The 24,559-nt window shown below is 34.8% G+C and overlaps 1 protein-coding gene across 1 annotated transcript; it reads left to right on the forward strand.

Moving 5' to 3' along the window:
• The first annotated feature begins 725 nt into the window (after positions 1 to 725).
• Positions 726 to 20,518, forward strand: ZSWIM2 (zinc finger SWIM-type containing 2). The gene is made up of 9 exons (XM_069577036.1): positions 726 to 900; positions 2,378 to 2,454; positions 3,814 to 3,854; positions 10,077 to 10,287; positions 11,778 to 12,029; positions 15,370 to 15,454; positions 16,113 to 16,225; positions 18,752 to 18,905; positions 19,709 to 20,518. Exons 1-9 carry the CDS (start codon positions 736 to 738, stop codon positions 20,516 to 20,518), a joined length of 1,908 nt encoding a protein of 635 aa, XP_069433137.1. The 5' UTR covers positions 726 to 735.
• The last annotated feature ends 4,041 nt before the right edge of the window (positions 20,519 to 24,559 follow it).

Raw genomic sequence — 24,559 nt, forward strand, 5'->3', positions numbered from 1 at the left:
TGGCTTCTTCACTTGACTCACACTTTATTATTGCTGTCCTCCTGAACGTAGTAACAGAGCTCATAGTCTATTTGAACTATCCGATGAACATTACATACCTTATTCCTTAAACAGGTATTTGTAAATTTAGAGGGCATGGAGGCAATGGATTCTGCACCCACCCCTCCCCCTAACACCCATCCCTACCCAAACATTCAATATAAACATGCTGAGCACACCAACACATACATCGCTATTTAAAGAGTCTAGCTTCCAGGTTAGAATGCTGTGTTCCACATCATTGATCTTCCTCCAGCGATTAATTCTGATTATGCACCTAGTGAGCAATCGGGAAATGTTTGTGGATCGTCTTTCGGATAAAAACAGTGAATCATTACAAGATAATGTTAACATCCAGAAACCTAACTGTAACCGGGTTGTGCGGCTGTCCTAACAGAATTCACGAGCCCCGCCTGTGAGGAACCAGCAGAAGGAACGCGAGAGATTAGACAGTGATGTCTTCGACCGCCAGCGTTGGGGATTAGAAACACTCCGCGGTTAAGATCTTTGCTTCTCGAAGGAGTGGAGGCGGGTGTAATCTCGCAAAGCGACACCTCAGCGCAAGGCACGCCGGGATACCGGGGAGCCTAAATACCGTCACCATGCAACCAACCGGCACGCGGTTGTCATGGAGACCGGCTGGCGACTCCGACAGCCTGGCTGAACTGCTGCTGCCTTAGCCCTAACCCGGGCAAGATGCTTCGCGGGGGCTGTAAAGCCTCTGAGAGGCGAAAACACTTGATCGACCGCCTCAGCTGGCAACAAGACCAAGCGCTGAGCAGCACCATCTACCTTCTGCGAGAGATGGGCCCCACCGCCTTTCTGCTGAGAGAGGAGGAACCGGAAAACAGGGATTTCCGAGTAACTACCGCCCCCAACTCGCCTCGGCTTCTAGCCAGGCTGACCCGCCCATTTCCCCCAGACCCACCTTGTGTTGTAGCTACTCGCTGCCGACCCTCACCCGCGAGTGTTCCAGACTTTAAAGACGTGCGCATTGCCGAACAAAATAGTATTTGTTAGAAAAGTTCCGTTATTGGAGGTTAAGGCTCGAAATCGTATCCAGCTCTTCTAAGATGATGGCCCTTGATCTTCGGGCTTGGAAACACAGCAGGTTTTATTTGAGTATATGGTTTGCTTTTATGTAAATTCTCGGATCCATTAGCAGTCATTAGCCCTGTAACGCAGGTGAAATGAAAATCGACCAATCTGTTTACAAGCCGTATATATTTGCTGGATAAATAAAATTGGATTTTCTTTGCTTTTTTGTCTCTCGAAGGCTATAACGAGACACTTTTAAAGTGTGGCTTAAATGGCGTTTCCTTGGAAAGGTCTTGATGAATAAAAATTCTTTTCAATTTTGCTGAAAACTACAGATATTTAATTTTCACATATCCTGCTCTCATCAGTCAAAAATCAGCCACCACTCTACCTCCCAGAAGTTGACCTGGAATCTTTTAATTTTATGTTATTAAATTAAATTAATTTAATTTTAAATTAATTTTAATAATAAATTTAATTATTAAGTTGTCATGCATTTTAAGTACTGAGTACAGATTACTAATCTATGCTTATCTCAGACTTCCTTTTCCCACTTACAACACTTAGGGCGTTTAATAGTTTAAGCCAGTATAGACTTAGTAAGTAAAATTAAATACACTCACTAATTGAAATATATGCACAAAACAAAAACCCGGGAAGTACTCAATTACTAACAGTCTTTAGCTACACTGCAAAGTAGAAATTCCTTTCAGTTAAAATTTGATAGATTTTTCTTTCAAGCTTTTAAAATTAGATTTCTTTTCACTTGCCTAAGCATAGGACTTTTAAAAAACAATCTTAGCTGACAATACAATTTGTTGAGCAAGGCAAAGAATATTGAAGTGGAAAATTAGACTGGTGTCAAGAATTAAGATGTCGCATGTAGACTGGGAGAAGGCAATGGCACCCCACTCCAGTACTCTTGCCTGGACAATCCCATGGACAAAGGAGCCTGGTGGGCTGCAGTCCATGGGGTCGCTGAGAGTCGGACACGACTGAGCGACTTCACTTTCACTTTTCACTTTCATGCCTTGGAAAAGGAAATGGCAACCCACTCCATTGTTCTTGCCTGGAGAATCCCAGGGACTGGGGAGCCTGGTGGGCTGCCGTCTATGGGGTCGCTCAGAGTCGGACACGACTGAAGCGATTTAGCAGCAGCAAGTAGACTGTATTTAGCCTTTTGGAGTCAACTAAACTATGAGCTGAAATCTCTGTTAATCCAGTTATTAACTTAATTTTACTCTATAATCTAAAAATTGACGAGGGTTTTTTTTTATAAGTATGCGTTTTTCTTTTGAAGGTTTCTCTAGGAAATCCTCATGTTTGTAATTGTTCCACATTTCTGAAAGGAGGGGAACTTTGTAAGCACATATGCTGGTAAGTGATGTAATGATCTTCCACAAAAAAATCATGGTTTATTACATATTTTGCCTTTTTCATGGTTTGAGTTCCCTAAGATTAAAGAAATTTGGTGTTGAGAAAATATAAAGGTAAAATGATCATAACTTTTCAATATAGTCGATATAGTTTGAGGTATTTTATTTCAACCCAAAAATTAAGTAAGATTTAAATTGAGAAACATACTACCACCTCTACATGTTTGTAATTATATTGTTTTTAATAAGAAAAAATCAATGTTTAGATTTTTATTATGTACAAAGGTGAAATCTAACAACAAAACAATCTCCTGATTCACATCAGTGATGATAATTACATAGTTCATTATGATTTTTAAAAATTTTATTGTATCCTTTTCAGTAAGCATTTGACTATGAATTTTCAAAACTGAAGTAGGACTCTTAGATTACTTATGTCAAATCTAGAATTTTTCCGCTAGAGTCAGAACCTGTTTGTAGGGGATCCCAGAAATGAAAAACAAAAAACATGCCCTTCACCTATGGACCTTTCTAAGCTTGCAATTTGGTTTTATTATTTTACATAAAATAGATTTTTTCTATTTCTATTTTATGCCAGTTTCCTTAGGACAAGGGTGTTCTGTTCTGATTTTTATGTAATGTAACATTTTTTGCAGTATATTAACCATAAATTTAGTGGAAATATAATCCAAGTGTTTAATATACTAATGTATATTTAAGATATTTAAGTAATAATATAAAATATGCTTCCCACTTTTTTAAGAGTCATATTCCATTTTAGTTGATAATATTTGAAAGTATTTTTCTGTCATACATTAAAAGTGATATGTATAGGAAAACAGGAATTATCTAGAAAATTCCTCCATTTCCAGGAGTAGGAAGCTTTTGTGTTAGTTGCTCAGTTGTATCGGATTTGTGACCCCATGTACTGTAGCCCACCAGGCTCCTCTGTCCATGAGATTCTCCAGTCAAGAATGCTGGAGTAGATTGCCATTTCCTACTTGAAGGAAGCTTCCAGGGCAGTTTAAAAGGAGTGCTATGAATACTTAGATTCCCTCACTAACCTTTCTTTGTGAACTACTCTATGTCATAAAGAAATATATGGGTTCTCTCTGACAAATCTCTTTATTGCAAATGCCTTTTGTTTCCATGGATCATATGTTTTTAATATGTTTTTCACTTATTTTAAAACATAAATTTAATGTCTTGTAACAGAAAATGATGAGAATTTTAGATTTATACTTAATGTGTTCAGCAATGTAAATTCTGCAATGCCATTCCTGTTCTAAAATTAATAATACCTTTTGAGCTTATGTCAAAAATAAATGTTTCATTTTGGTTTTCTACTTTTGGATATTAGGGTCTTGTTGAAAAAATTCAGGCTCCCAAGGAATCATGAATGTAAGTTGTGTTTGTGTGTGTTTTTACTAATTTAAAGTTAACAAATTTTAGAATTTTTTATTTAGACATATCTAAATTTAGGCAGTTATTTTTCTAGGTGATCTGACAGCTGTCTGTAATGCAGTTTGTTACATTTAAGACAATTGGAACATTTTTCTGTATAACAAAAAAATGTAACTTTATATGACATTTCAAATTTAAAAGCACTTAATAATAAGTGAGATGAAATAATTGCCAGATTTCCAGTAGACTTTCCTTATGTATTCTAAGGAAGAATTCACAGTAGTCTCTATATCTAATTTTATTTCAATTGTGAGAAAAATAAAAAATTGTTCAGATCCCAGAAATAGACAGTTGACATGATACATAATTTCTTTTAAAATTATTTACTGACAAGTTTTTATGCAAAAATGTATATTTTTTAGAGTAAAATAACTAATGACAGTAAACTCAGTAAATCGAGTTTAAAATCAGGCATATGAAAATTTTTATAATTTTCAACTTAAAAATAAATTCTAGAATCCTCAAAAATAAAAGAGAAAGAAAAATAATTCTATCACAAGTTAATTAGATTTGTACATTTTATAATAAAGATGCTGTCATTATCAAAGTGTTTCCTGCAAAGATTTATTTAACCTATACTAGATTCATCCAAGAACTACAAAAGCATTTTAAAATTTATTAATAAATGTCTCTAATATTCATAACAATTAAAGTAATAATTAGTTTTTTTCCAATTCAGGGTATAGATTCTATTTAGGCAAGTTCATTCCCCTCAAAGTATTTTATAAGTACAATAACAGTAGACATTTATAATTTCTAATAGACAATAAATTAATATTAGTGTTTCACAGTCATTTTTCCTTTATATTCTTCTCTCCACATATACAGTCCCTGGTGGCTCAGCAGTAAAAGAAACTGCCAGCAGTTTAGGAGACCACCTGCCAAGCAGGAGACATAGATTTGATCCATGGGCCCAGAAACTGCATTTCCTGGAGAAGGAAGTGGCAACCCACTCCAGTATTCTTGCCTGGAAAAATCGCATGGACAGAGGAGCCTGGCGAACTACAGTCCATGGAGCCGCAAAAGAGCTGGACACACTTGGCAACCAAACCACCGCCACCACATATTTTCTTAGAAACGTCTCACGTTGCCTGTCTCCCCTTGTTAGCCCTGTAACAGTGATTTCTCCATCTCATCAGGAGGCCGGCACTTCCACCTGCCTTCTGAGCAGCGCAGTTCTGGAGGTCGCACGGGCATTTTGAGTACTCCGTTCCCCTCTATGTGTTCCCCTGTCGCATTCCCCAGCTCACAGGCTGACTTTCCCTTTTCTGTAGTCTCAAAGCTAGACGCTTCGGCATCCTTGGTTTTTCATTTCTCATCCTCTTCTCTGGTACAAATCCTGTCTATGTTACATCGTCCCTACTTCTCAACTGTGCTCTCACCTCTCCTCATTCTCACTTTCGGTCAAACTTCCTCAGCCTTTAGTACTATTCTCAGTAGCCTCCTTGTTTCCAGCACCTGCACTTTGCTGCTGACTCCTTCACATTGTAGACAAAAGGTTCTTTCTGAAATGTCACTTACTCTTCACTTCAGCCTCTCCCAATCCTTCATACACAGGCATATTGTTTTCTTCTCTATTTCTCTGTTCTATCTACTTACAGTTAAATGTTCACATCCTCTACACTATTTTCCATATCATGTCACAAGCTTCTTCTATACTACACTGCCCATTAGAAATATAATGTGAAGCACATGTATAATTTTCTAGTAACCATATTATAAAAAGTAAAAAGAAATAGGAAAATTAGTCTTAATAATATATTTTATTTTAACCCAATACATAAAAATATGTCAGCATGTAATCAATATAAAAATTATGAGATCGTGTGATGTTTTTCCCTTTGTCTTCAAAATCTAGTATGTCTTTTACACTTACAGTACATCTCAACTCAGACACTGAGTTGAGTGTATTTTCATTAGAAAAGCTTGATCTGCATTTAGATATCATAAAATATTAAGTTGAAAAATAGATTCAGATAACACATAAATTGTTGTAAACATACTTCTAAATTTCCAAAAATTGTAGATTATTAGCCTTCCATTTAAATTTAAATAAAACAACATTTAAAATTCAATTTTTCAGTCACACTATCCACATTTCAAGTGCTCAGTAACCAATGGCTATTGAATTGCACAGTACAACTCCACCCAATTATATTCAGCAAATATTTATTGTACTGCATTTTAGTTGAGAGCTCTGCTAGGTTATTTTTTAAGTAAATTGAATCACATGAATTGCCAATATTTTTTTATCTATGAAAATAGTAATTTCATATGGATAACTTTAATATTTTGTATCATATTATCCTTTGTATTCTTGAAAGCAGAAATCGTGTCTTATTCTTTTTATTATTAAGTATCCCTGTAGTAGGAAAGTTTATAAATGCTTAAATTTGATCCTATATATGAATTTTGAAAAATTATATGTCCTACTAAAAATATTTCATATAATATTTAAAATATGTTTTAGCTACTCAACATTGAGAAAATCCTTTGTGTATAAATATTCAAAGAAAGTATGTCTCAATAATGTTGAAATGTATCATTTAAATGAAAGCTAGAACAAACATGCAGGAAAATTAGAGTAATCCAAAGAAAGCTATAAACAGCTATTCATTAATATTATGTAAAGTATATAAATGTAGAGAAGAAGGTTACTAATAATGAAGCAGAAACATTTTGAACATTATTCATAGATTCTTTCCTAAAACAAATCTGGAAACAATTATTTGTACCTTAGTGTTGCATTCCAGAAACCTGAGACTTGCTTTTATTTTTGAAGACCTACAAAGATGGTTGAAGAAGGAAATGACAACCCACTCCAGTACCTTTGATTAAAAAATCCCATGGACAAAGGAGCCTGGTTGGTCACAAAGAGTGACCAGTGAACTGAGCACAAAGATGGTCACATAGGAATTTTTCATAAAAATATCAGTTTTTGAACACTGAATATTTTTCCCATCACCCCACAAATATTTCCCAGCAAAACCTAGCTTTATTGCCTAATGAGTTTTTTCTAAATGCAATGTCTAGTAAATCCCATCTATTCCTTTTTTCAGTTAAATATTTATGGATAAAAATAAAAACCACACTTAATGAAAAAATTTTAAATTCCAACCACAAAGATACAATAAACATTTATTTTCTGTTTTCTTTTTTGAATTTGTATTTATACAGATAATAAATGTAAATGTGGGAATTCTGTGTTCTGCTTTTATCACACACTGTTACTTTATAAACACTTTCAATGCTATATAGTCTCTCTAAGTTGTCAGTGAATGTTAAATGAATTATGATATACTCAGAGTATTATATGTCATAATTTATTTAACATTCTCCTGTTGTTTAGCGTTTATTTCTAAATACCTGTTATATTCTTTTTTATCATGACTCATTTCTATTGATTTTTTAATTAATTTTTATTGGAGTATAGTTGTTCCTGTTATATTCCTTGTATATGAAACTTCTTCTTCTCTCAGTTATTTCTTTAGCCTAAAGTCTCATTAATTGGATCTTGGAGTAAAAGTACTATTGCTGTTATTTAGATATAATTGACATAAAACATTATATAAATTTCAGGTGTATGACATAATGATTCATTGTATATGTATATTGCAAAATGATCACAAAACCACACAATTATAACTTTTTTCTTGTGATGAATATTTTTAAGATTTTTCTCTTAGCAACTTTCAACTACGCAACACAGTACTATTAACTGTCTTATTAACTGTAGTCACCATGCTGTGCTTGATGCTCCCATGACTAATTTATTTTACACATGGAAGTTTGCACACTGTGACCACCTTCAGCCATTTCTCTTACCTCCTAGCCACCCTCCTACACACCTTCAGGCAACCACCAATCTGTTCTCCATATCCGTGAGTTTGAGGGTTTTTTCCTTTTTTAAGTATTAATATTTTATGTCTGTCACCCATAAGTATAGCTTTATAGCAATACTTTTGCTGATTTATGATTTCAGCAGTATATCAGTTTTCTGCTGGAAACTGATACACTGGATTCATGTTTTAGTCATATTTAATATACTACATATATTTAACAGCATATTTTAAGTCTCCAAAGTAAATAAAGATACATGGAAAATTTTGAAAAACTGAGATATTTCTATAATACTAGAAAAAAAAAAAGACTAAGTCACACAAAGTAAGAAAAGATACAAAGTTCATAGTAATCTATTCATTCCCAGTAAATTAAGAAAATAGTTTTCATTATTTCATACATCTGACATACCTTTAGAATCCAAAATGGGCAAATGAAACATAGCCTTATTTATTTATTACCTTTTATTTAGGTTTTATTCTATATCTGCGACTCATTTTGATTTTAACCCACTTTTCTTTGATATTAATGAAATTGAACATCTTCTATTGACTTATTTGTACTACATGTGTAAATAGTACTTTTGCTATTTATTTATTGGAGTAAAACTATAAGCTCTTCCTAAATATAAGGTTTACCCCTCTTTGCAAATGTTTTCCTAATGACATAATTCTTTTTTATATGGTTTTATTGTTTTGTTATATATATGTGGGCTTTTGTGTGTTACTAATCTTATTTTTATTTTTTGTGTATATTGTTCTGATACTTTGAAAGTTGTCCTTCCATAGTATTTTAGAGATTTTTTTCTGCTAACTTTTTCATTTTATTTTTATTTTTCCTTATGGCATCCATGTGTAGTTGTGTTGGTATAAATTGGAGATTGGTATTTTTTTTACTTAATTTAATTTTCTCCATATTTTTACATAGTTATCTCAGTAACAGCTAATAAATAGTGCTTCTTTTCAGCCTTGTTTCATAATTTTTATTCTTTAATGAGTTTTGTATATACTTTATTGTTTTTATAATAAATTGTGATATCTGATAAGGTTAACTGTCTTTCTCTTCTCTATTAAAGAGGATTCTTTCATAGTCTCTTACATTAATTTTTCCAAATTAATTTCAGAAGAGTTTTGTTTCTCCCTTTTATTCTCTGATTCATGTTATACCACAGAGAATATTTTGTAGCCAGCTCATCTTACGAAATTTTATTATTCAATATTTCTGCTACTGGGGAGAAATCTTTTGTTCTTCATTTTCCTCCTCATTTTTTTAGGGAGCAGATGTTGCTCTGTCTCTGTGACAAATAGCCCTCATCCTCCAAAGTAATGGTTAATTAAAGTATAATAACCTCCCACATTCCACCTGCCACCCCACCTTAGACAAGGAACAGAGATCTCTATAGTCAAATGTAACCGTGATGTTTTCAGTATTTTTAGTGTGTAAGTGGTAATTTTTTTAGGGGAAAATGAAGTTTTTCATTATCTTGCAAGTTTTTCATTATCTTTCATTATCTTTTTAATCTGTTTGTTTTAAAGAATGTATAAAATGACTAGAACTCATGGGGGCCAATAACAGCTGGCATTTTAATTATGGCATGTTAAGGAGAGAGGAAGAGAAAAGAACATGGGAATGGGCCAGAGAAAAAAGGAATCTAGGATGCCTTGATCAAAACCTACATGCCCTGAGAGCGCCAGGTCGGACAGAATTCAGAAATTGTACATCCCAGGGTGTAGATAATACAGTTCCTCATAGGTTGTCCCGAGGAATACTGACCAAAGCTGTGAAGGATGTGGCTACCCAGATGCTCTTGTAGGGGCGTAAAACTGAGAAAGGAAAATAGGCACCGTGGAGTCTTGCTCTCTCATAATCTACTTACTAATTTAGTCATCTAGCAAATATTAATTATACTAACTGCTCAAATATCTCTTCCCCTTTCTGAATTTGCATCCATTCTTTTAATACTCTTGTATGTTGATAAAGTATTTGTTTTGAATAAGAGATAAAAATGTAAGAGTTGATTACAGTACCAGTCCAAGGATGAACACTCATATAATTAATCTGAAATGTTTATAAGGTACTGCTTGTACCAACTTTTTACAGTAACAAGAAAATAAGAGATAACTTCCATTCTTTTTATAAATAACCCTCTTCTGACCTTTTGGCTCTGAAAGGAATACAAAAAATAGTAAATGTCAGTGTAATAATTCAACCAAGTCTGTCTTTCTGATATTTGGAATAAAAAATGCTAACTTTCAGCTTAAGCTGTTTCTGTATCTTCAATTTGCCATCAAATTTTAATACTTTGGAATTTATCACTAGCTGCTTTGCAGTTAGGTCTTGTGGAAAGAGAAATCAACGATTTGCTTCACGGAATACATCGAGTTCAAACTCCCCAACGAGAAATGAACAATGAAAATCCACAGATTGAAGAAGACGGTTACATTAAACAGAAAGAGATCAGTTCAGATGATATCTGCTCTATTTGTCAAGAAGTACTTTTAGAGAAAATGCTTCCTGTCACCTTTTGCAGGTGATGTGAGTTTTCCTTAGATTCTACAAACTTATGAAAAAATCCTAATTTAATGTGTTATAATATATTGTTATGAAACATGTTGATAGAAAAATAATACATATTTAAGCAATCATATTTAATTGGCCTTTTATTTCCTAACATATATGTTTAAAGATGTCCTTTTCTTATTCTAAATATTTCTGGCTACATTTAAAGGGTGAAAATTAAAAAATAAATTCTACTTTATTTCCCTTTTCACTTTAAATTATCAAAGTAGATAATTTTCATGTTTTTGTATTATACACATGAACAAATGCCATGGCTTATAAGCCGCCTGTTAATGCAGGAGATGTGAGATGCAGGTTTGAACCCTGGGACCCAAAGATCCCCTGGAGGAACACGTGGCAGCCCACTCCATTCTTCTTGCCTGGAGAATCCCATGGACAGAAGAGCCTGGTGGGCTACAAGTCCATGGGGTCGCAAAGATTCGGACACGACTGAAATGGCTTAGCATGAACAAATGCCATTGCTTAGAGTGGTTACAAAGAGTTTACTGAAAGTAATGATTATTTTAGTTTAAAATGATAAAAAATTTTCTTAAGCTTTTCTAAATTTTATCTTTAAACCTAAATAATTCAAAATTCCACTTATACATAAATGTTTATTAAGAGTTTTGTACTCAACTATTCTTAAAGGCACTATAAAGTTGGAAAATTTGAGCAACCACTTGGTATTTAACTTTTTAACTCTTTTTTTTCCTTGGTTATTTACTAAAATTTTCATCCACGTTGTATTTTTTCACATAGCTGCTTCCTTTGCATATTTTGAAATTATTAACTATTTCCCCAAATATTATTTCTCTCAGCAGATATTAACTGGGTACTACCACATTCGTGTTAGTGTAATTTCTAGAAAATAAGGTGACACCTCTGCTCTCAGTAACAATTTTTATTTAATAATTATTATTATTATAATTTTCCTCTTTGCTAAGACTGTATTCATTCTCAATTTAAAAATGAAAAACATAATGATGCAAAATCTTTTCCTGCCAATTTCATTGAAATGGGGAACATTTTGTCTGGAATTCTGATATACTAAATTAAATATGATGGATTAGATTAGACTAGATAGATAAGATAGTATTTACGTGTGTGTGTGCGCTCAGTTCCTCAGTTGTGTCCAGTTCCTCGTGACTCTGGACTATAGCTCACCAGACTCCTCTGTCCATGGGATTTTTTAGGCAAGAATGATGGAGAGGGTTGCTGTTTCCTCCTCCAGGGGATCTTCCTTACCCAGAGATCAAACTTGTGTCTCATGCCTCCTGAATTGCTGGTGAAGTCTTTACCACTGAGCCATCAGGGAAGCCCCGTCTATGTCTGTAATCAAGCTATAAATGATCAGTTCCGAATCTATTTTTATGGGAAATAAAAATGGTAGCACAGAAAACTTATTTATGTAAATAAACTTTGCTGCATACGAATGGTAAACATGGATTTTATTTCTAACAGGTTTGGCTGTGGCAATAGTGTTCATATAAAATGTATGAAGATCTTAGCTAATTATCAGGATGTGACATTGAACTCTTCCATGTTGAAATGTCCTCTGTGTAGGAAAGACTTCGGACCATTAAATCTTATTTTAGAGGAATTCAAAAACTCTAACAAACTTGTGACTGCATCTGAGAAAGAACGATTAGACAAGCATCTTGGAATTCCTTGTAATAACTGTCAACAATTTCCACTTGAGGGGAAGTGTTATAAGTAAGTATCAGTTAGTAAAATTATAAGCTTGTGCTCTTTTTTTTAAATTTAGAAAACTTTGAACATTAGACTATTAGTCATTTAAACTTCTTTTCTTCCTTTATTTTTTGTTTCTGTTTTGTTTGGGGGGTTGGGTTTGGTTTTGTTTTTGTGTTTGCCCTATATAAGATTAGGCTGCTTATTCAGGATTTTCAGACTAGTAATCTATGTCAGCCCTGTACCTCAGGAATTTCAGTTGTTTTATTTCCTTTACTCACACAGAGTATTAACTTTGCATTCTGGTCTAGATTGTGAGTCTGAACTAGCATTCCTTCTTGGAAGCTCTGAACACAGGATTTATGAAAATGAAAATGAAGTCGCTCAGTCGTGTCCAACTCTTTGCGACTCCGTGGACTATAGCCCACCAGGCTCCTCTGCCCATGAGATTCTCCAGGCAAGAATACTGGAGTGGGTTGCCATTTCCTTCTCCAGGGGATCTTCCCAACCCAGGGATCGAACCCAGGTCTCCCGCATTGCAGGCAGACACTTTATAATTTGGCTTAAATCAGTTTGCAAGCTCAGAGCCCTGCTAGAGAGACCTCTCATCTCCTGTATTTTCTTTGAACCGCCTATGAAGTCATTGCCGAAAACTTCTAGGACTGAGCCAGAGGGATATTGACTAGATCAACTGAAGTTAATTTCCCCCCAACTCCAAACTGCAATGATGCATGTTTTGTTTTCTTTTATATCTTAAACCACCACAACAAGATACTTAGGAGAGAAAGAAATTTTCATTACTTTTTAAGTAATCCTCAAACTTTCCCACAAGTCCCACAATAATTGCTCTGCTTAGAAAATTGTTCTTTAATAATTAAAATCTTAAAAGTTAACTGTATGAAGAAGAAAATATCTTGTTTCAACCTTTGTTAAAAATTTTCTAAAATGCAGTCAGTCTTCCTGGAGTTACATTATGATGAGTCCAATTAATAAATTTTTAAAACCCTCTCATAAAACTATAGACCTGTTTCTATCACCCCAACAGTGAATGATACCTCCCTCTTGGAACTGTTCTAATACTTTGTTTTCTCAATGTGTCACGTAAAAACAAATCAGCCAGAGCACTGTTCGCAAAAGTCTTTATTGGAAAATAGCTAGCCTGAGAAAGCTCCAAAGGAGCCTTTTCACTTGAGGAAGAAGGGCAGAATTTTTATAAGGTTTAGCAGGAAGTGTTCAGACAGTCTCTGGAATATTGGTTAAAAAAATTCTAGAAAAAGGAAAGACTTGATATTTGGCACTAGCACCCATTGTTTTGGCAATCTGAATTTTTTCAGGAGGGGTGAGTAAGAAAAATAAGGGACTAAGATAACGCGTGGAAAAGTAAGTTGGGAGAAATAGCTCGGGTGGGGAATAAGGACAGGTGAACGTCACTGTAAATTTTTCAGTCTTTATAGTGATGTGTTCCTCAAATGGTTAATGTGTGAATGGCTTTGGTAAATTATCTTGTTTTTGTTAATGACTATTCTCCTCTGTCCCTCTGACTGCACTTTCTGTCCCCATGGGTGATTCTTCCTACTACCCCTCAATTCAGGCATTCTCCACTGTTCTGCTCCCTGCCTGCTGTTCCACACTCTCAGAATAACTTCTATGTGCATTTGATTCACAATTATTCATATCCATATCAATTTTCTTTTACAAATTAAAGAATGCACTATTCCACTCCCTCAAATACTAAGATTTCATCCCTTAGCCTGAAAGAACTATTTCCAGTAGTTTAGTAATGGTTTGAATAAGAGACAAGATAAACTAGAAAGCTTTTAAGTTCTTTCTTCATTAAAGTTCATAATATAGCTATTAATATTTATTATCTTTTAATTTCAAAAATATCATATGTATATCAATACAGAGATGCTTAACCTTTTCTAGCCCAGCATAATCTGATGTATTGAATAAATTACACCATTGATGGTAAGTCACTTCAGTTGTGTCCGACTCTGTGCGACCCCATAGACGGCAGACCACCAGGCTCTGCCGTCCAGGGATTCTCCAGGCAAGAACACTGGAGTGGGTTGCCATTTCCTTCTCCAATGCATGCAAGTGAAAAGTGAAAGTGAAGTCCTCAGTTGTGCCGAGCCTCAGCGACCCCATAGACTGCAGCCTTCCAGGCTCCTCCGTCCATGGGATTTTCCAGGCAAATTGCTCAGATGTTATTAAGAATCTTTCTTGTGTATATAAATAATACTAATGAATAAATTAATACTTGCTGTTTCTAAGATGTCTGAAGGATATATTTTCCCACATTTCTCTTGGAAATAATCTTCTCATTCTTTGATAACTTGAGTAAGAAAATAACATTATTATATTGCTTGAAATGTTATTTTTGGTGAATATTGCTGCAAGTAAATTAGAATTCTCTGCTTGTGCCAAAATTTTATGTAAGTAACGTATGTTTAGATTGAATTTGACAGAAAATGAAAATTTTTATCATATCAATAGTTTTTATTGCAAATTTTTTTATACGTATATAGGTTTTTCCATTTTGTGAGGGAAGAGACGGAATATAGTACACTTCTATTTTCAAGAAACTTTCTACTAAGTATAACTCTAACATTCATGAAATCATAGGAAAACACTGAGTAATCAAATGATAGAATATCTAATAGGCTGTTCGACCTAAGGAACTTAGAGAAAGATTCAGGATAAGTTTCCAGGAAGACATGGTGGGTGGGTGTTAGGCAAAATAATACCCTCCCCAATATATCCACATCTTCATGCCCAGAACCTGTATGTTGGGTTACATGTTGTAGGAGAATTAAGGTCTGGTGAAATTCAGACTGCTAATCATCTGATCTTGAAACAAGGAGATGATCCTGCACTGCCTGGGCTCAGTGTATAATCGCAGGGGTTCTTAAAAGTGGAAGAGGGTGGCAAAGAAGACAATCAAAAGGGATATGTGACTATGGAAGGAAAGCACGGAGAGATGCTGCATTGCTTGCTTTGAGGAGGAAAGGGACACACTAAGCTAAGGAAGGAGGGCAGCCTCTAAAAGGACGGACAGAAAAGCAGATCTCCCCTATAGCCTCCAAAAAGGAATGCAATTTTTGTGGACCCCTTAATTTGAAACCCATTGAGACCCATGTCCAACTTCCAACCTACAAAACTGTAAGATAAAGTGTTGTTTAAGCTGCTAAATGTGTAAGTGGTTACAGTAGCAACAGGAAACTAATATAGGTGAGACTTAAGATGGGCCTTGTCATTATCTGCATAGTTCCCAGGAAATGTTGACCAGAGTTTTTCACCAAAAACCATCAAAATAATTAGGTTTTTTTTTTTCCCTGTATGTTTTGGTGTTTTGCGTTTTTAGGTGTACCACATGTATAGAATATCACTTATGCCAGGATTGTTTTGATAGCTGCTGCCATCTTTCTCACTCATTTATGTTTCGTGAGGTACAGTATCCTTCTTGAATTTCATCTAGTGTTTGTATTTGTCCCATTGTAAACCTAAGTAAAATCTAAGAATAGATAACACTCTGGACTAGAGCTGACTATGTCTGAATAAAAACCAAAGACCATGATTTTTTGGATAACTTTTTCATAAGGTTTTCTAGGCAATTGGTATTACAGCAGCAATTTATAAAATTCAACACAATAACAAATATGTGATGATATCATATATAAATCTTAAGGACAGAAATTAATGGCCATCAAGCTTGAAAATTCATTTTGAAATAAAAGATCTCAACACACCAAATGAGTTATTACTAACGATGATTTATGGTTTTAAAATTTCTTACATCACTTGAATTTAACAAGTAAGTAAGTGTCTCCTGGTGCTGAACTTACTACACAAGATAAAACATCCACAATTACCATTACTGATTAATAGGTTAAAATTTTACCTTTAAAAGTAATGTTAGAGTAGCTGTACAACAGTATATAAGAATGACTAATAATTTGCAATTTCTTTAATGTGTTAAAAAGCTATATTTTAAAATGATGAGTCGTTACATTATTATTTTACTGATATGCATCCTACTGATTTTAATGCACAAGGTAAAAAGTTTCCACAAATTACCAAGTAACATTCACTTTTTATGTATTACAGAAGAGAAATCAAAAATGGAGATCGCTGGAGAAAAGGTCAGATAAAACTGTAAAATATGTCGATATTAAAAATGAGATAGAGGAAAAGATGCCACATTTTCAAGAAAAGCAAGAGTAAGATTCTCAGTGAAATTTGTATTTGGGGATATATTTAAATAATTTTTCAGTTTGGATAAGTTTTATTCATTTCTCTATTCAATAAATATGTATTTATGAAATACTATTATGGACTAGATGATATAGTATTCAAGTGAAGAGCAAAGCTCTGGAGTCAGAATGCTTAAATCCAGTCCTAATACAGCTGCAGGTTGGCTATACAACTTTTGGGCTAGTTATTTCACTGCTCCCTGCAACATTTTTCTTTATCTTTAAAATGGGGACAGTTAAAAAACCAGTCTTATAGAAATTTTTGTGCATGTGAAATTAATACAGTAAATATTCAAATATTGCTGTCTACTATTATATTATTAATATTAATTCTACCAAAGGTTATATTAAGGGTATAGTAGTTTCCTTAGTAATGATCATCAAAATAAATATAAAATTAAAATGGATAGGCGTTAATATAAAGAAAAAATACAGTTAGCTATGAGATTTGCTTTGAAGTAATCAGCCACTGGAACTTCCCAGGTGGCTCAGTGGTAAAGCATTCACCTGTCAATACAGGAGACATGGGTTCAATCCCTGGGTCGCGAAGATCCCCTGGAGAAGGAAAAGGCAACCCACTCCAGTATTCTTACTGAGAAATCCAATGAACAGAGGAGCCTGGCCGGCTACAGTCCATGGGGTTGCAAAGTCATCCTTAGCAAGTCTTTCTCTTCTCATTGCCCCTCTACTCCACCCCCATGGAAGAGTGTTGAAGGGACTGGTTGTATTTCAAAACCCTGACTCAGCCTCTTTACTAGAGAACAGTTTTTGTCATACTTCTTATCAATGAAAGAAAATTAAGCCTACTGTGTATAATTACTATATTAGGTACACTATAAAACATTAACAAAGTTCATTTTAAAAGAATGGAATAAAAATATTTTTTAAAAGACAATTTCAATGAATTAACCAAACAAAACTTGTGCTTGTTCATTATAATATATATTTAAAATTTTATCCTATGTATATATATTTCTATCCTGCTGCTAATGCTGCTAAGTTGCTTCAGTCGTGTCTGACTCTGTGCGACCCCATAGACGGCAGCCCACCAGGCTCCCCGTCCTTGGGATTCTCCAGGCAAGAACACTGAAGTGGGTTGCCATTTCCTTCTCCAATGCATGAAAGTGAAAAGTGAAAGTGAAGTAGCTCAGTCATGTCCAACTCTTCGCGACCCTATGGACTGCAGCCTACCAGGTTCCTTCGTCCATGGGATTTTCCAGGCAAGAGTACTAGAGTGGGGTGCCACCACCTTCTCCAATTTCTATCCTACATATATATATATATATAATATATATATAGATAGATAGATAGACAGATAATTGATAGAATTCTGCCCAACCCAGTAGACAGTAGATACCTAGCCCATGCCCTGTGGGTGCTCCACACACTTCAGAGACCATAGCTCTTGTGGACTATAAAATGCTTTGTGGGTGTGAAATGAGCCTGTACAAAGGCTCTCCATCTTCATTTTCCTTGGCCCTGGCTGGGTATCACACCTCAACCTATTAGAATGATAAATTGTATAACTAATGGTTTAAGAAATATTGTGGAGGTAGGCAAGAGAACATCAAGGATAGAAGGACGTTCTAGGCAGAGAAAATGGAATAAATAAAAGAGTTTCAAAATGAAAAAACTGATTAAAAACCTGAAATAATAGAAACACACAATTTTTTTTTTAGTTGATAATTAAGTAACCTTGGTAAAGGCAATTTTTGTAGTTTATCTGCAGTGTTAATGAGAAGTGTATCTATAGAGTAATGAAAAGTATAGTTTTCTAAGAATATATTTTAACTTTAAATAACCTTTGAATAACAAGAATGCATCTAACCTTTAAACCAAGCTTTTGTTTTTAAATATTTATCTGTTTTATCAGCTGCTAGTGGCATCAAATTTACATTGCATAATCAAGTTATGTTTGCTGGTACTTTGGGTACAAAAATGGGATTGGTATATTTACAGTACATTTACATAGTCTAACAGTACTGAAGTAGTAAGCATATGCCCCATGTGAAATAAGTTTCTTCATAGTCTATGACCTGCCAATTTATCATAGTAGCCTGAAATATTTAATATGGCCTACCATCCACCTTACTTCCTACCAGATGACAAAGTGAATTGGGTTGTATTTTTCTAAACACCAGCCTTTGTGTTAGCTCAGCTCATATATATGAAAGTATATAGTTTTCATCAAAATTCTGTTCTGGTTTCATTGATGTGAAAAAGCTCAACTCAAAAAATTTCAAGTTAGTATTTTTGTTTGAAATGACTACATTTTGTTCTTTATGAAGTTGATGTTGAAATTGGATCCATCTTGTTCAAGATCAAGACAATAGATTTTTAAGCTTTATAATGCATGAGACTTATTATCTTCAGTTCTAAAAAGTATTGGGTTCAGTTGCATTATTTATATGGAGGTTATCACCTGTGCTATTGATTGCTTCCTGATCTATAATCACATATGACCATCATATCTCTCTGCTTATTCTCACTTAGCCACATTTATACACCAAAACACGTGGTAAAGTCACTGCCTCTCCTTCTGATCACAAAGAAGAGTAAACTGCTTGCTCCGGGATACCAGTGTCGACTTTGTTTGAAGGCATTTCGTCGTGGCCAACTTACGAGACTGCTACCGTGCACTCACAAGGTAGAAGTCACAGCATTTTAGTCTGGCTTTCCCTGTAGGGCCAGTTTTCACAAATGGAATGGCAATTTAAGTCTCTTCTTTTACTTTTTTAGTTGGATATGAGCAGAGATGTTCAGATTGAGCAGTGTGCGTTAAAAGCTAGAGCAGAGACTATTGAGAAGGTGGCTCTGCCTCCCAAGAATGGATTCCTATGAATTAAGATTCATTTCTGTATATATTACTGAGGAAACATAAAATGACACTTCAAGTTAAATACTTTTGTCTCTTTGTTTACTGATAAAAAGAAAAAGCTTATAGACTATACTAACTTATGATTCTTCAGATGAAACAGAAATGCTTCATTTGACATAGTTTACTATTATTTCAAATGGACTCACTGGAATCAAAGTCTTAATGCTGCTGAATCACTATGTGGTGGTAACCAGGTTTTTTCTGAGATAAAGTTGTTTTAATAAATTAACTTTTAGGATTTATGATATTATGTCTTACCATCATCATATAAGTTTTCAACACAAGTTGGCTATGACATTTTTATTATTTAATAATATTCATTAGAAAGTAACAGTGAAATGGTATCCATAGAGGGCTTTTCATTTTAATTTGGAAAATAGCAATCAATCTATAACCAACTACATTTTTAAGAGAACTTCTTCAAAATATTTCCATAAAACATGATAAATTGTATTACCTTCCAATTTTATGAAAGTTTTAAAAGTAACAGTAATGATATGGAAAAATTCATATGAATACTATATATTATAAATAAGATATTGCATCTCTCATTAGCATAACTTTTTTTCAAGTTTCATAGGAAATGTATTGACAGTTGGTTACTCCACAAGTGCAATTCATGCCCTATTGATGGACAAGTTATATACAACCCTTTAATCTGGAAAGATAGAGCGGTGAATGGACATGTACATCATTCTGTTTCAAACACAGACATCACTCATCTGCCAAAAAGGGAAGAACCAGAACTTTTTATTCCTGGTACTGGATTAGTCTTAAAACAAAACAAACCTGGAATTTTACCTGTCTTACCTCAACGTAATTCTGAAAAATTGAATACACCTCAGAGTCCAAATGATGCTTATCAGAATATAACAATAGACAATCTATATTCTATCAAACTAGATGATTCAAATTCAAGAAAATCTATCTATGAATGTAAAATTAACCAACATTTTTCCAGCTATCTCCAAGATTTACCCACTGGATCCTTTGGAAAAACATCATCTCAAACACTTTTTCCTTCTATTGATCACAAGAATATAATACATCCAACTGAAATGAAAAACCCATGTATAAATAAAAAACACCACACTAGTCAAAGCCAGAAGATGAACAAAAGTTGTAAAGGAACTAACCACAATTCAAAGAAGATTCTTGGTAATAAAGTAAGAGAGGACAACACGAGATCAAATACTTTGCTTCCAGATTTAAATCTTATTGTCAATTGGGGTACAACAAAACTTAGTTTGTCTAACAGGTATAATAATTGTATGGGGAAGATTAGACCAAAATGTAGTCATTTATCCAGAAGGCCTATATCTCACCCTTTAAATACAAAAAGTCCTGAGTTATCTTTAATATTGAAAGGTGTTCATTTATAAAAATTAATTTATTAAAATCAGAAAATATTTGAATATCAAATGTAAAATTTTTGTAAAACATAATAAATGCTATATACTCTTGAAAAAATATATAAAATTCTCTGCTATTATTTTGCCTACTTGTCTATGAATAATGATATATATATATATATATATATATATACACAAAATTCTCTGTTTTTATTTTGCCTATTGTCTATGAATAACAACCTAAGGAAATGACCTCATTTCTTACAAGACTTAAAGTATTGACAAGTATGTTTCAAGGTCTTTTGAATTATAAATAATTTTTAGAAATTTTACCTATGACTTTGCATTGATTAAATTAATTATTTTTAATTAAGGAAATAGATTTTCCTTGCATTGAGTTACTGTTTTCAAACATTTCGTTTGATGACATGTAACATACAGGGATTCTTTCTAGTTATTTTTTACGTTTTGCAAACTAATGATCACCACAACCTTTTAGGAAAATCCAGATGGTGGTTTTCTTTTTTTCTTTATGTTTAATTAAAGGATAATTGCTTTACAATATTCTGTTGGTTTCTGCCAAACATCAACATGAATCAGCCATAGGTATATATGAATCAGCCTCCCTCTTGAACCTCCCTCAACTTCCCAATCCATCCCACCCCTCTGTTGTCACAGAGCCCAGGTTGAGGTCCCTGAGTCATGCGGCAAATCCCACTGACTATCTGTTTTACATATGGTAATATAAATGTTTCCATGCTACTCTCTTTGCTCATCCCATCCTCTCCTCCCCACCTTGTGTCCATAAGTCTGTTCTCTACATCTGCCCTAAAAATTGGTTCATCAGTACCATCTTTCTCAGTTCAGTTCAGTTCAATTCAGTCACTCAGTCGTGTCTGACCCTTTGTGACCCCATGGACTGCAGCACGCCTGGCCTCCCTGTTCACCACCAACTCCCAGAGTCTGCTTAAACTCATGTCCATCAGATCAGTGATGGATCCAACCATCTCATTCTCTGTTGTCCCCTTCTCCTCCTGCCTTCAGTCTTTCCCAGCATGAGGGTCTTTTTCAATGAGTCAGTTCTTCACATCAGGTGGCCAAAGTACTGGAGTTTCAGCTTCAGCATCAGTGCAGAGGGTTCCTTTACTCCACATCCTCTCCTGCATCTATTATTTAAAAGGTTTTTGATGATTGCCATTCTAACTGGTATGAGTGAGATCCCACTGTAGTTTTGATTTGCAGTTCTCTAATAATGAACAATTCTGAGCATGTTTTCATGTATTTATTAGCCATCTGTGTGTCTTCTTTGGAGAAATGTTTGTTTAGGTCTTTTGCCCACTTTTTGATTGAGTTGTTTATTTTTCTGGTATTAAGTTGAATGAGCTACTTGTATCTTTTGGAAATTAATCCTTTGTCAGTTGTTTCATTGCTATTATTTTCCAGGTGGTGGTTTTCTTTTCTACTTTATGTCCTTAAAGGAGTTTTCATGTACAGAAAATGAAATAAAATAATTATTATATAATTATATTCTTATAATGCTATAAACTATGCCACATTTACAGTGAGTTTACTGGGGTGTTTTTTTTTTCATCAAGGAATATATAAGTACTACCAAATTCCATCTTTTATTGTAGAAACAGCTCGATTCAGTAACTCAGTAGTGTCCAACTCTTTGTGATCCCATGGACTCCAGCACACCAGGCTCCTCTGTCCATCACCAACTCCTGAAGCTTGTTCAAACTGATGTCCATTGAGTCTGTGATACCATCCAACCATCTCATCCTCTGTCATCCCCTTCTCCTCCTGCCTTCAATCTGTCTCAGCATCAGGGTCTTTTCCAAAGAGTCAGTTTCTTCACATCAGATGGCCAAAGTATTGGAGTTTTAGCTTCAGTGTCAGTCACTCCAATGATTCAGGACTGATTTCCTTTAGGATGGACTAGGTGGATCTCCTTGCAGTCCAAGGAGCTCTCAAGAGTCTTCTCCAATACCACAGTTCATAAGCATCAATTCTTCGGTGCTCAGCTTTCTTTATAGTCCAACTCTCACATCCATACATGACTACTGGAAAAACCATAGCTTTGACGAGATGGACCTTTGTTGGCAAAGTAATGTCTCTACTTTTTAATATGCTGTCTAGGTTGGGCATAACTTTCCTTCAAAGGAGCAAGTGCCTTTTAATTTCATGGCTGTAGTCACCATCTGCAGCGATTTGGGAGCCCAAGAAAATGAAGTTTCTCATTGTTTTCATTGTTTCTCCATCTATTTGCCATGAAGTGATGGGACCAGATGCCATTATCTTAGTTTTTTAAATGTTGAGTGTTAAGCCAACTTTTTCACTCTCCTCTTTCACTTTCATCAAGAAGCTCTTTAGTTCTTTTTCCATTTCTGCCATAAGGGTGGTGACATCTGCATATCTGAGGTTATTATATTTCTCCTAGCAATCTTCATTCCAGCTTGGGCTTCATCTATATATATATAGATGAGCTTATATATATACAAGCTTGAGCTTCATATATATAATAGATTATAGTCATATATATATATATATATATATATATATATATATTGGATTTGAGTTTGTTGAATCATCCCTTGTGATACTGGAATAAATCCAACTTGATCATGGTGTATGATCCTATTGTTGAATTAGGTTTAATTTTGTTGAAGATTTTTTCATCCATATTCATCTGAGCTATTGGTCTGTAGTTTTCTTTTTTGTAGTGTCTTTGTGTGTTATGAGGGTAATGGTGGCCTCATAGAATGAATCTGGGAGTGTTCTCCCCCTACAGTTTTTTTGAAATAGTTTGAAAAGATAGATAAGAGTTGTTCTTTATATGTTTGGTAATATCCACTGTGAAGCTGTCCAGACCTAGACTTTTGTTTTCTGGGAGTTTTTATTAGAAATTAAATTCCACTTCTAGTGAGTGGTCTGTTCAACTTGTCTGTTTCTTCTAGACTCAGTCTTGGAAGGCTGTCTTTTCCTAGAAATTTGTTCATTTCTTCTCCTTGTTCAGTTGCTAAGTCATGTCCAACTCTTTCCAACCCCATGAACTGCAGCATGTCAGGCTTCTCTCTCCATCACTATCTCCCTGAGTTTGCTCAAACTCACGCCCATTGAATCCATTAATACCCCAAATGAACTTTTTTAGCCAACCCAATAAATAAGCTCTCCTTCCCAATCTTATTTTCTAGTCCCCTTAATTAAGCCCTCTTAGAATTCAGACCCACAGGTTCTCCTCCAGCACCTGTCAATACACAATGGCTAAGTCTCGTTTTCTCTTTAGAATACTAGGCATTATTAACACCAGGGTATCACAGAGATGTCAGAAGAGCCTAGAGGTTCAAAATGTCCAGGGTCATTCACCCAGATATTCTCTTTGCAAATGTCAAGATCCCATTTTATCCCAACTAGGCCCTGATCTTGTCTTAACTAACCCCCTTTGATTGGGCATTTAATCTTATCTGGAGCTCTACACTCCATTAACTACTAGTCATCAGTTTCTTCTGCCTTCCTGTTGCCTGAGACTGTTTTGTAAGCTTTCAGAAGTTCTATAGATTTTCATGCGTGGTGATCAATTGCCCACACCTTTCCATGATCTTTTTCTGGGGCAGTAATGGGCTTAGCAATAGCCATTCATTCCCATTATTTTTAAAGTTTGTTTCCCAGTTCTTCTCAGAGGTCTGATACTTTCCACTAGCTAAAGCATAGCTCCTGCAGTGGTATCCTTCACCATTCACCAGTGGAGTAAGGTTTAATAATTGGACGCCCACTTTATGTCCAGGCACATCTGTGTTCCCCTTACCAGTTGGACTGAAAGTGATCCTAGTCCCAATTAACATCTTATCTCAGTTTTCAGATGCCTCTCACTACCAACTGGCATAAGTTATTTATTCCAAAAACAATGCTTACATAGAATTTGGGGGCTTCCCAGGTGGTGCTAGTGGTAAAGAATCTGTCTGCCAATGCAATAGACGCATGATCCATCCCTGGGTCAGGAAAATCCCCTGAAGTGGGGAATGGCAACCCACTCCAGTATTCTTACATGGAAAATTCCATGGACAGAGGAGC

Source organism: Ovis canadensis, chromosome 2, assembly GCF_042477335.2.
Source record: "Ovis canadensis isolate MfBH-ARS-UI-01 breed Bighorn chromosome 2, ARS-UI_OviCan_v2, whole genome shotgun sequence".
Classification (NCBI taxonomy): domain Eukaryota; kingdom Metazoa; phylum Chordata; class Mammalia; order Artiodactyla; family Bovidae; genus Ovis; species Ovis canadensis.